Below are 13,547 nucleotides of genomic sequence, written 5' to 3'. Positions count from 1 at the left end.
TTGAAGCCCGTCCGAAAGTGTATATCTAATAAAGGGTTACTGATCACCACAACGTCACAATTAAGGCCTGCCCATCTCTTTATAAATTTACCTACAGCGTGGCCTACTATCAAGACATAGATAGCAGCCGCACCGCTTGTGAAGTTGATATTGCTGGGATTGTCACAATTAATACAGTGTACTGAAAGGCAACGTTGAAGTACACTTTGTATTTAATTATCTACATAATTAGCTATCTGTTTATGACGATTGTCCGTAGTGAAATGGCGGCTAAAGCTAGATCGCGCGCCATACATAACATAGTTGAATAGCAACGTCCATAGCAACACTCTTAACAACAGTTGTAGCCGTAGCTGTAGCCGCCAATTTGGATACGGCTTCAAATGATTCTGCGCATGTCAAGTTGCATTTGTTACGAGCTACCGCAGCTCACCTTATTCACAGCGAATAGGAACAGAGCATTTTGCTGCGTAGGCCAATCACCACCCAGTATTCCTGCATGTTACAAGCTACCGAGAGAAAGCTACCAAAGGACCAATCAGACACGCGGAATTGGCGTTACCGTGGTGACGTCAAACAGCGAGGAGGGCAAAGGGGTGCTCAAAGGGGTACAAGCAAAAGTGAATCCAAAATATTTCATCATTCGACAAGCATCAAGTCTGAGACTCAAAAGCAACCCGAAAGAAATCAGGAAACATCACAAATATTCAAGATATACTGGTAAGTTTAACAATTGTGGTTAGTAACTATTTCTTTAATAATTTGTTTTCATCTTTTGTCAATGAGAGAGTAAAGTTGTAAACAAAACTGTGAAATTTTATTTTAATCAAATTGTGTGTGATTGTGATTGTGTGCAAATTTTATACTAATTTAATGAAAGACAAAAACACCCTTGTCACACGAAGTTGTGTGCGTTCAGATGGTTGATTTTGAGACCTCAAGTTCTAAATCTGAGGTCTCGAAATCAAATTCGTGGAAAATTACTTCTTTCTCAAAAACTATGGCACTTCAGAGGGAGCCGTTTCTAACAAGACACTTCGTACCTTCAAAAGGTACGAAGTGTCCAGGGTACGAAGTGGCAAAGGTACGAAGTGTCCTGACACCTGGAGGAATACCTCCATGTCGTTACCAAGTAAGGTTTTATGCTAATTTTTGAGTAATTACCAATAGTGTCCACTGCCATTAACTCAATTCAGTCTTTTGAAGGCACCCCCTGTGTTCCCTGCTGATGATCCCACCTTCCGTGGTAGGAATTTACAAATAATTCACTTTCCAAAGGGGGACTGCACATTCCATAGTAACAACAACATCGTGCACTTACAGTTTTTCTATGAATAGCAGCTACCCTGTTGTGTTGATTCTGGGTAGTTGATTGTGCCATAGAAAAGGACCCACATAGTCCTTTCACTATGGGTTGTGTTGAGGAGTTGTTGAGGGCAACTGAAAAATTTGCAACACAAAAGTTCCCAAACAAACTGGTTTAGCCCTGTTTGCGCTCGACACAGAATAGAGCGTGAATGACTAAAAACCTGTGGGGGTATAAGCTGGCACACACGCCCATTTTAACAGCTCACTATTTGAGTGATGTTGGGCTGTTGCGAAAGTAACGATTAACGACGCTGGCAAAATAAGTTTTGTTTGATTTTTACGGCAGTGAATTCGTACGGATGTGTTTTTATACATCGCTTCACTAGATATCGTTATTCTTCTAAAAATGTCTTGGAGGTATGCTAACTTTTCTCACTTCACGCAGTTTTGGTCACAATGAAACTGTTGCATCAAATGAAACGGTTCCAGACAACCAAAGCCTGCAGAAATATGGTGCAGCCTTGAAAATTACTCTGTATTTACAATCTGTTCTTATTTCTTTCTTGCAGAAATACAACAACCGTCACTATGTCTGAACGCAAAGCCGTAGTCAAGAATGCCGACATGGCCGAAGATCATCAGCAAGACGCCATTGAGTGCGCAACCCAAGCCATGGAGAAGTTCAACGTAGAGAAAGACATTGCCGCCTACATCAAGAAGGAGTTCGACCGGAAGTACAACCCCACCTGGCATTGCATCGTGGGAAGGAACTTTGGCAGCTACGTCACTCACGAGACCAAGCACTTCATCTACTTCTATCTCGGCCAGGTTGCTGTGTTGCTGTTCAAGTCTGGATAGATGCAGCTCAAACCAACTCGGCTAATCTTGTGACTGTGTAAATAGCTATAAACTGGAAAGTCATGACTTCTCCATCGATGATGGCGCACTTCCCAACCCGATGTCCATCACGCATGAGCCACGACCATCGACATCTGACACCTGCAGACGGAAATAAAGCTATGCAGTTTTGTGTACGAATGCTATCACCGAAATAGTACTATGAACTTTAAAGTATTCTGGTTTGGTTTCCCTTTGTTATGAATGGTTGATGCCGTTAGCTCTTTACAAAAAGAAATGTGAGCATTTTGTTCCAAGTATTGTTATTGGTTCATTGCGTAAAATGGTGCTAGATAAAATCATTTTTTGAAATTCATAAACCCATCAAAAGTAATGGTTAAAAGTAATAACAAGCAAAACGTTAACCTCAAGCTTCTATACATTTAGCTTCTACCTACATTGATCTCCCAAGGATCATGTTGTAAAAGCTGTAAGAGCATTTTGAGAACAGAACAGAAATGTTTGGCAGAAAAACTGACCAAAGTGTAAAGTAAAGGAAGGTAGATAAGATTTGTACCACCGAGTAATTGCTAGAAATAATCATTTTGTAAATTCATAAACCAAAAGTATTCATAATTGAAACTGATTACCAAAACGGCAACGTTATAACACACGGCTAAAATGTATGGATATAAAAGCACCCCGAGAACATAGCAAAATGTCAGGCAGAAAAACTAACTAGGAGATAAATTATTATTATTTTTACAATGTAAAGAAAGGTAGGAAAGGATGTTAATAAATTTTGTAACAAAAAGTAACAATGAATTTTCTTGATGTGGCTTTTGTGTAATGCTTACTTCGATTTCATGTGTTGTTTGTTTGTTGGTTGCTAGTTGTTTTAGAGATCCGTACGAAGCGACTCTGGCTGTTTCTGCTGGTCACAGGGACGTGGGAGAATGATTTCAGCGGTTATACCAAATATAAATAATTTTCCTTCAAAAGCATTTTGTCATGACTTCATCATGACTTCAAATTTTCAGAAGAAGGGGGTCTTAGAAGAACGTATGTAAAAGCCAGGTACTACATGGTTTTGTTCTTGCATTATACATCATCACATAAGTTATTTCAATGCAATTTTTATAAACCATCATTATTTGGGATTGTGGACAAATTAAAATGCACTGTTTTTGTTTGGGGTAAGATCAACCCATGGATAAAGTTCAACGTGGGAGGGCGTCTATATTCTTCCACCATGATCGCGGCCGATGTCGCATGCAATTATGTCCTCTATGCAATACTATCTGGATGACATTATTGCAAATGCAATAATGTCCGCCGGACGGTTTTGCATATGCAATCGTGTCCGTCCAGACGCTGCTCTGCATATTGCATTTTTGCCCGGACACATTTGCACATGCAGTTGTGTCCGCCCCCGTGCAAAAACCGTCCTTGTAGTAAATTAAACGCCCTTGGTCGACGGAACATGTATTGTTCGCCAGTTGTTTTACAGGCTAAGTGCATCATCATGTCTTGAATGACATGGGAAATGTTCGGCCGTTGGGTATTTGCTACAATCATAAAATACGTGAATATTCATGCTGTATATACGTAGGTTCAGTGATAGCCCTATATAGGACTCTTTCTCTGTACACAGGAAACTACAAAACGAAAGTGTAAGGCCGCTAGGGCTAGTTCAGTGAGTGCTTCACGCTCGCTTACGCGCGCACATACATGTACATGTACATTACAGTGATGTCCATGTCCAACGGACGATTTTTGCATAGCTCAGACACGATTGCATATGCATCTGACACCGACAAAGACTCGATATACATGCATGAGGGTGCGACCCACTAAAATAATTCTCATAAAATAGATGATAGTGCTAAATGATCAAAAATACATGAAAAATACTTGGGAATATCAAAGCTTTTTACAGTAAAGTATTTGTATTACTTATAATTTGAATATAAATCACCCTCCAAATAAAAACACAAGCATACACCCATACACCGGTGTAATTTTCTAAACGTTCGAGCATCAATCTTGAAAAATGTCCCGCGCCTCTCGACAAATAAATTACCATCTTCAGGGCCTATTATGCCATCTAACATACCTCAAGTTAGGGTAACAATTGGCTCTCAAATCTGTCTAGAATAGAATATTTGGAGGGCTACAAACTATTAACGAGGCCGATGCTGTATGTTGTTCTTCAAACAATAGTTGCACCCATCATGAGCGGTTCACTGACATTAACAACCAAGGTCTGCGCGATGCACGTAAATGTATTGAGTGCCTAATGTAACAATTCGAAGCTGTGTGATTTGGTCAATGGAAAATGATGAGGGGCTGGGTTGATGTATTGAAGAGTGGTGCATATTCTAAACAGAACACAAATTAAAAGTTCACTGATTTACAAATAACTTACGGGGTTTACAGAAGGTAACGGTGAAAGACTTTCCTTGAAATGTTATTCCATGAAATGCTTTACTTTTTGAGAAAACATTAAAACAATTATCAGTTCTCGATATCGAGAATAACGGATTTATTTTAAACACATGCCATGACACGGCGAAATGTGCGGAAACAAGGGTGGATTTTCCCGTTATTTTCTCCCGACTCCGACGACCGACTGAGCCTAATTTTTCACAGGTTTGTTATTTTACATATAAAAGTGATACATGAAGTGTGGTCCTTGGACAATACTGTTTACCGATGTTGTGTGATTGCTTTAATGGAGCTTGTAGGATATGGTTGGGGCAACTTATTCCGATGATACATCCATTAATTCTGCTTTCCATAGTTTGCCACACCCTCAATTAAAGGACGTCCTACATCCCTCATCGTGTACGTAGGCCTACACGTTAAATTTGAGTTTATCGTGTACGTACAAGATAAGTCCATGATATTTTTTTTTATTTGTGGGAGTAATATAAACGCTTCAGTATAAAACAGCCTCTGAGCAGTGATCCTGATCTGAAGATAACACATTTCATAACAGGTTGTATTTTCAACTCTTGAGAGCAAGATCGCATCGGATAAGTAACGCGATTGACGGCATGTAGAGAGAGACGCTTCAGGTTTTGTCATTAAATGTCGAGTAGGAAGATTGCCTCTCATCACTCAATGAATTAAAATTAAGCATATGGCAAGGTTGAAGATATAATAATCGTGTACTTGTGAAATCTACACTATCTTTCTATGTTTCAACAAAACAGACTTGCACTGCAACCCGTAGTCCAAAAGGTATAACATGCGAAGTAGTCAAGTTAAAGCTGTGATTTGTTTGTTTATTTGTTAAAGGGAAGGTGCACGTTTGGTGTTACTCAAAACAAACTTAAAATTGACTTGGTAACGAGCATTGTATGGCTGTTGATAGTATAACACATTGTGAGAAACGGCTCCCTCTGAAGTAGCATAGATTTTGAGAAAGAAGTTACTTCTCACTAAAATAATAAAAGACTTCTAGCCAAAAGTCTTTTATTCCTATCTGAAATCACACAAAAATTCGTCCAACCAGGGTGTTTTTTTGTCTCATTATTTTCTCGCAACAACTTCGCTTACCAATTTTGCTCAAATGTTCACAGGCTTGTTATTTTATGCTTATGTTGGGATACACCCCGTGAGAAGACTGTCTTTGTCTTTGACAATTACCAATAGTGTACCTTCCCTTTAAAAACACAAAAACAGTTAATTGGGGTTAACAGTTCTAATTAGAAAATGTGATTTAGCTTTTATTGAATAATATATACAAGTATTTTGTAAAACAAAGTTAAAACTCTCGGACAAGGATAATTCTTCATAGAGTTTTATATGAGGACTTGCAATCGCAAGGTTGTGGGTTCGAATCCTACCAAGCTAACCGCCGCTTTCACATTGACTATATAATAATCATTGTCTAATATCAGAATCATAAATTATTGATACCTGCAACTCATAATCAAGGATTTTATAATGTATGAGAGAGATTGGGTGTTGCCAGCTTGGCGTTCATATCCCATGTGTTGGCTTAAAGGCAGTGGTCACTATTGGTAATTACTCAATATAATGATCTGCATCAAACCTTACTTGGTGACGAGTAATGGGGAGAGGTTGATAGTATGAAACATTGTGAGAAACGGCTCCCTCTGAAGTAACGTAGTTTTCGAGAAAGAAGTGATTTTCCACGAATTTCATTACGATACCTCAGTATTAGATTTTGAGGTCTAGAAATCAGGCATCTGAAAGCACACAACTTTGTGTGACAATGGTGTTTTTTTCTTTCATTATTATCTCGCAACTGCGACGACCAACTGAGCTCAAATTTTTACAGTTTATTATTTTATGTATATGTTGAGATACACAAAGTGAGAAGACTGGTGTTTGACAGTTACCAAAGTTGTCTAGTGTCTTTAACCCTTAACTGTAAGATCATCTTTAACAAACGTCTCTAATGTTCGTGACGTGCCAACATGCAAACTAAAGCATTCTAGTGAAAGAATAAAAGGGGTGGGCGTGGTCTGACCCATATACTGTGTGAATTACAAATAGGTCATGCTTAAGGGCAGAGTACGTCTGTATTGTAATCGTCCAGGGGGAAAAAAATCAATTGATTGTGAATGCAAACACATAAAGTACTTTCAGTGTAAATTTATAGGTACCGAATCATCGTGACATTGTAAACTTTCATATTGAATCTTCCCTTTTTCTCGATAATCGCAATGCTGTAAGCCGTCTGTACAACAATGTCGCCACAAACCTCTTTAAGGTAGCACCTATCTGATCATCGACCCCAATTTAATCACTCCATGTCATCCCTCTGGGGACGGGCTCGTTCAAGCGTCTAAACGCTGACCAATCATAAAGCGTCCTCAACCCTCTCAATAAGCGCCACATCAGCCGGCCCTCTTCATAACAACACATCTCAAAAAAATCTAAGAAGTGCATCTGGGGAGTTTATCTTTTGAGTTTTAAGATCAAGATAAGATGAGATGAGGGGGGGGGGGGGGGAGAGAGTGTGAAATCTTGATGGTTTTGCCGTCAACAAGTCTAAGTGCGAAACATCGGTGAAGTGTAAAAGCCAGGCATAAAATGGCTAAGCCTCAGCGTAACGCATACACACTCGACTTCCCCCTCTCCGGTGTGATGATATAAGTGCCACTCGTTCTCATGCACACGTGGTACTCATCACGATCGTAAACCGTGGATAAGATTTCGACGGGGTCGAGGGAGCTCTGGATAAAATGGGAAGGAAATTGAAGTCTAAGACCAAACAAAAAATTCCAACGTTGATCGTCCCCTCCCTCATTCTATTTTGTGGCCGCGTCCTTTTTTTTTTCTTTTTTTTTACCTCATTTTCTTTCGAAAGAAAATAATTTACTGTGTAATTTGTTTTTAAGCCACCATTGAAAGAAATGCAAAATACTAAATAAAACAAGGCCCTTATCCTCCTCTGCTTAGAAAACCCGGACGATCAACTGGTATTTATTTTTACTTGGCCTAACTGTTCAAGCCTTCCACTTCGGATACAGGAATCAATCCTAAACTAATTATCGTTGCCGATGGATGACACAGAAACCATCGATTGTAATGGGAGATATTCAGAGTGCACATAGATCATGCTTTGCAATGGTGTGCAATTAAACCTTGCACACCTATCATTTTACGGATTCCTTTGAGCTGCGCCTTCAGAGTATGGACATTTTTTAAGGAAGCTGACCTCCCGATCACCTTGAAACCGAGACTAGCAACTCGATTCGGACGTAATGTAGCCTTTCGTCAAGGCGTTACTTGTTGTCGGTTTGTTTTTTACCTTTGCGCTGTCAAACGAAATCCGAATCGCAGCGCTTGTGGTAAAAATACTGCTACGACTTCTTGAGTCAAGACTATATAGCCAAAGAACAGATTTATTTAAAATTCAAAATTCAGTAAGTAATACAACGCACGAAAACTGTGGGAACAGATCTGTTCTGGAATCGGTACAAACTTTAGTACAATATTGTGTTATTCAATACTATTTTAACCGACTAAGATGCGGTTTATCTTCATTTTTCGCATCTCAGTTTTAGTATAGACTGGCACCTATATTAGTAAACTTTATGTGTTTTTTGTCTAAAAATAAACTTCAACAATCCCGTATAAGAATTTCAACATAGTTGTTGACTCGTCGTTTTCACCAGTACAACCTTATTTTAATGAAGACCTAGGATTGTTAGCTACACACACATCTTTTTTATTACGTTGATCAATCGTAAAGTGCTATATGACGTTTATCTTTCAGGTAGTTATCCGTCTGAAAAGCTGTCAAAAACTGTCACAGTCGAGAAAATAGAATTTCCTTGGTCATTAGTCAACCTCCATCGGACCGCAACAAATAGTGCTATCACGACCATGCCCAATGACTGGTGTTTTTCTCCCTCTTTTCAATTTAAACTAGCCTGAAATTTTAATGACAAACATTTTCGTCTCCCATTTGACAAAGTTACTATCTTATTTGAGAAGTGTTTCTAAAAACAGTAGACAATTTAAAACAACACTATTAGGGGGATTATAGTACATTAACTAAAATGTGTCCCGACACACAGACTGGTGCACCGAAACGTCTGCTCACTTAAGTGACTACTCAATCACTGCATGTGTTCCCTCTGGATTAGCCTTTCACTTTCGTGTTTTATACACATCTTCTGATTTGCACGCTTTCTCAAAAAATGCACTCTTGTGAAGCAATTTTTGTTTGTTCTTTCCGTCCCCCGCAATTTACAGTTTCACAAAGACTTGGTATACAACATTCAGTTTATGTTGAGCATTTTTTTTTCTAGCTTCCATGATGTACAACCTTTTTTCATCTTTCTGTTTTGTCCATGGTTTCCATATCGTACCGAAAAATGAGGACAGCTGACCCTTGATGACACACACAACGACACGCCAATATTTGAAAGTATTGGAGATCCATGGCAGACTGCCATTGCTTTATTTTGATTGCGGCAACCGAATTAAACATAAAAACGTGCACACAACGGCCGATAACAAAACTTATCTCAATTTTGTTGTTCTGATACGTGAAACAATTACCCATTTCTTGTAAGATGTGTTTTTTGAAACATCTTTTTATGATGTGAGTTGAAAGACTCTACTCTTCAAAAAACATCAAACATGACGCAGCACCTTTTTTTTTTAAGAAAAAGTAGATACTGATCGTCGCTGTATTATGAATAGGGGAAAGTACATTCGCTGTAAAATCTGCTTAGATTTTCCTAGAAAGATATCAGCAACCCCACCCTTGGATTAATTCATTCTTGAGGCGCATGATAATCAAAGACGCGACCGAGATAAACGGAAAAGCTTGGTGAAACGTGATGGATTTTGTTTCTTGAAAGGGTTTCACTAAAGTTCTTCTTCTTCTTCTCTTTGGGGGGGGGGGGGGATGCTATAAGCAATCCATTGAGCAAACAAATGAGGATCCCAATTTAATTTTGTTTAAAGGCAGTGGACACTATTGGTAATTACTCAAAATAATTATCATCATAAAACCTTTCTTGATAACAAGTAATGGGGAGAGGTTGATGGTATAAAACATTGTGAGAAACAGCTCCCTCTGAAGTGACGTAGTTTTCGAGAAAGAAGTAATTTTCCACGAATTTGATTTCGAGACCTCAAGTTTAGAATTTGAGGTCTCGAAATCAAGCATCTGAAAGCACACAACTTCGTGTTGAGCTCAAAATAATTTTCACAGGTTTGTTATTTTATGCATATGTTGAGATACACCAACTGTGAAGACTAGTCTGTGACAATTACCAATAGTGTCCACTGTCTTTAACTGCATTTAGACAACCTTCATGCGCGTTAACAAACGGATAATCACTTTCTCACACCATATAAGTCAAGGGAAAATCCTATAATGAAAACGTCAGCTTATAATTGAAATCGCATCAGCAGCAGGACGGTGTAAAGGTGTTACACATTTAAAAAAAAAAAAAACAATTAATGTCTCTTGGAATTAAATTGCGACGTTGACTGGCAGTGTCCGTCACTTTTTAGGCCATGTTCACACGAGATCAATTTAGCAAGGGCCCCTTACTAAAATTGTATTATGGTTGTAAACTTTTACAAAATCTACCTCGTGTGAAAGAACAAACAAAATTCTACCGTTCAGGTCTCTTGTAAAATTATGTCAAACAATTGCTACGTTTTACAACCATGCTAAAAATTAAGCAACGGACCCATGTTAAATTGCTGTCGTGTGAATAGCGCTTTACACCAGCTTAATATTCAAGTGTTGAGATAACCTGAAGACGATTGGAACCTGAGAGTCTTGTCTATAAGGGAGACCTCATCATCCCGTTTAGTGATGTTGATATTGGCTTTGAATTTCTTGAGATGGTGTCACGACTATGTACGCGGAGTAGTCGTAGATTTGATTTCATTGCTTCAATGGAATTAACAACTTTATCTCAGATCAACTGTATAAGATATTCCGTACTTAATCTTTAATATTAACAATTATTTGACTTCCAGTAATGACAGTTTTGACCAAGACTTAAAGATCCCCTAAGATAACGCTCTGGTGCGAGTTTAATGTTCTTTCTTGAAGAAAAAAAACAGAGCCTGTGCATGTTAACGAGTAGCCTTGTTTAATGTAAAAAACTGCTTTACAATTTGACCTAAAGCTCAACATGTTTGAGTGGTCAACATGTTAAGACACGATCGGGAGAGTATATCCCCCGTCACTCTCAACGCCCCCCCCCCCCCCACCCCAGCAACCATGACAATTTTAAAGTTATTTTTAACTGTTGCGTTTTGCTTTTTATTTGGTTCATGACAGGCCCTGTTGAATCCAAAACATTTTTGTAATTTCCTCTTCGATCACATGCTCAACTTTTCTTATTCTTATATTATTTCTTTACAGGAAAGGGGTGAAGACGTGCAGAAGACAACTTTAAAACAACCATGCCATTCAACTTGAGGGGCTTAGTGCCCGGCTGCACTGCCAAAAAGAACGAGAATGGCGAGGCCGGTCAGAAGCCCGGACGCTCGGCCAGCACATGTGGGGGCGACCCTTACGGCGACGGGTCCGAGGTTAGGGTCCGGTTATCGTCCGAAGCATCCGGCCAGCACAACAGCCGGAGGTGTAGCCGGCACTCCACGCTAGATCACGACGATGGGTACGGATGTGCCGGAACAATCGTTGTCACGTTACTGATCCTGAGTCCCCCATTAGTCCTGGTCGGTGTCATTCTCCTGACGACCGGCGCCATTATCAGCAGTGCTCATTTATTCGGTTCCGGGATGGCCGTCATCGTGGCCGGAGTAGTCCTTGGTGCACTGTCCGCCTTTGCATTTGTGCGTTTGCGATCCAAGACCACGGTGAGCTATGCGTCGTCAGCGGGTCGGACGGCCTCGCTGCGAGGGAACTCTCTCGGTGGTGAACACCGGCAGCTGACCCCGCGGTCGGCATCCATTATAGAAGCGACTGATCACCGGACAGTTGAAATAACATTCTGCACTTCGGACCATGAGACAACGCGAGATTTATGAGGGAGACGAGTATTAGAAAAACAACCTTGGTCCCATTATTAACCAATCCACAACTACCTATTTTGTAGACGGATGTTTGGATAAACTCCTAGGAAGGAGGAAGCATGGGCTCGGCATCTGCATCTACTGTTTGGAGAGACACACCTTGTGTATTTGCAATGTCGTCTTCACCTCCGATACACATGGTGTTTTTATTGCAATTTCGAGCAGATTTCGAAATGGAATGTATTGATTTTAGGAGGTTTATTTTGAAGCAATATTGCTGCTACAGTGACTGCTCGGTTCGGGGTCTTTCAGACCTTTTATTGGAGTATGATTTGGGAAAGCATTGAACCCGTACGACAGGCTGCAGATTCCCGGGAGTATAGACAAACGGAATGTATTGTTAGAACAGCAGTGAAAACGCTTTTAAAAGTTCGTGAACACCGGATAGCCTGAACATCTGACGTCACACTTCGAGGCTCGTATAAGGACAGAGGGGCCAGTAAAACACCGGAGTGCTTGCGTTTAAAACAGAAGAGCTCCCTTCAGCAGAGGGCGCTATAAGAGTGTTCTTGACAGAGTTCTTGGCCGCTATAGTTAAAGTGATTTTGCATTTTCCCCCTACAATGGGTTGATGGTAACTTTACTAAATTACAAAAAATTTAGAAAATTCTGAATTTTCATGAAAAGCGACGAGGACTATAAATCAACTGTGGTTATGTACAAGGCAACCCTCTGTGACGTCACGAACAGTCAGTCCAAGTGGCCCTCTATCGCGCACAGTTGAATAATAACACTGGTTGTCAAAACAACTTGAATCCACAACAGTTATGGGAAGTGTGTTTGAGGGTTAGGGTTTGACGTGAAGGTTGGGGAAGGGGATTGGTGTGAGATATAGAGGAGGAGGGGTTCGCCTGACCCCACCGGTCTCACCAGGACAAGTCTATGTTCCGGATGTAGTGATGCATGATCGATGGGGGACACATCGGCACAATCACAGCGTGACGTAATAATGCAAACCACAGTTTAATAGCTCTCCCATTTTTGATGCAAGGGTAAAGAATTGCCGAAATTATTTCCAACAGACTGACGCCATCACCCACGTCACAGGCCCACAGCTACATACAAATGGTTAAGGGTGACTTTGTAAAAACGGGAATGTATACTTTAGCGTTGTCTCGTTTGGTCAATGCGTGTCCGTACGTGAGACTTGGGAAAGAGTTTGTCATGGTTGGGAACAAAGACACCACCGTGCTAAAAATAAGAAGGCTCTGCACATTTCAAGCACAGCCATCGTGGCTTAACTTCATAAGTCATTATGGATAACATGCCCCAAGGCAGTGGTAATAATTTCCTAAACAAGCACTAATCCATTGAATATTTTTATGAAAATGTTAATATTAGTAAAAAAAAAAACAGGACAGATTGTTGTTGTTGGCTTTATAGGTGATTTTTGTTCTCTCGACATTTTTCCTCAATGCAAGAAATATACGTGACGGGTTGCGGGAATGGAAACTGCTTTCTTATTATATACATAGAAAGCTCTTATAGGTCTCTACACGTCCATGGTTCTACTACCACCCGATGTGCCTGTGGGATTTGTTTTTGAGTCTTATAATTTATCGAACAACTCTGTCATCATCATTCATCATCAAAGGAGAAAATTCACCTTTAAAGGCTCTGGACACCTTTGTTATTGCCAAAGACCAGTATTCACTTTGGTGTATCCCAACATATGCCTAAAATAACAAATCGGTGAAAATTTTGACTCAATATTGGTCATCAAATTTGCAAGAGAATGGGGGAGAAAAATAAACACATTTTTTGCACAAAATTGTGCCCTTGATAAAAGAGCTTCAAGTCTGTAGTTTTTAAATATTTGAGTGAAAAATTACCTCTTTCTCAAA

At 39.9% G+C, this 13,547-nt stretch overlaps 2 protein-coding genes across 3 annotated transcripts; both read left to right on the top strand.

Moving 5' to 3' along the window:
• The first annotated feature begins 606 nt into the window (after positions 1 to 606).
• Positions 607 to 2,970, top strand: LOC117293071 (dynein light chain LC6, flagellar outer arm-like). 2 transcript variants are annotated; one of them, XM_033775283.1, is made up of 2 exons: positions 607 to 720; positions 1,878 to 2,970. In XM_033775283.1, exon 2 carries the CDS (start codon positions 1,897 to 1,899, stop codon positions 2,164 to 2,166), a length of 270 nt encoding a protein of 89 aa, XP_033631174.1. In that variant the 5' UTR covers positions 607 to 720; positions 1,878 to 1,896; the 3' UTR covers positions 2,167 to 2,970. The 2 variants fall into 2 exon arrangements, with proteins under 2 accessions (XP_033631174.1, XP_033631173.1); XM_033775282.1 differs by lacking the exon at positions 607 to 720 and adding an exon at positions 1,582 to 1,725.
• An 8,065-nt stretch (positions 2,971 to 11,035) lies between these two features.
• On the top strand, positions 11,036 to 12,139 carry LOC117293129. Its single transcript, XM_033775347.1, has one exon. The coding sequence runs from the start codon at positions 11,071 to 11,073 to the stop codon at positions 11,656 to 11,658; it is 588 nt and encodes a 195-aa protein (XP_033631238.1). The 5' UTR covers positions 11,036 to 11,070; the 3' UTR covers positions 11,659 to 12,139.
• The last annotated feature ends 1,408 nt before the right edge of the window (positions 12,140 to 13,547 follow it).

The sequence above is a fragment of the Asterias rubens genome, chromosome 7 (genome assembly GCF_902459465.1).
Source record: "Asterias rubens chromosome 7, eAstRub1.3, whole genome shotgun sequence".
Classification (NCBI taxonomy): Eukaryota; Metazoa; Echinodermata; class Asteroidea; order Forcipulatida; family Asteriidae; genus Asterias; species Asterias rubens.
The sequence above is the reverse complement of the archived record's forward strand: the minus strand, read 5'-3'. Positions and strand labels throughout refer to the sequence as shown.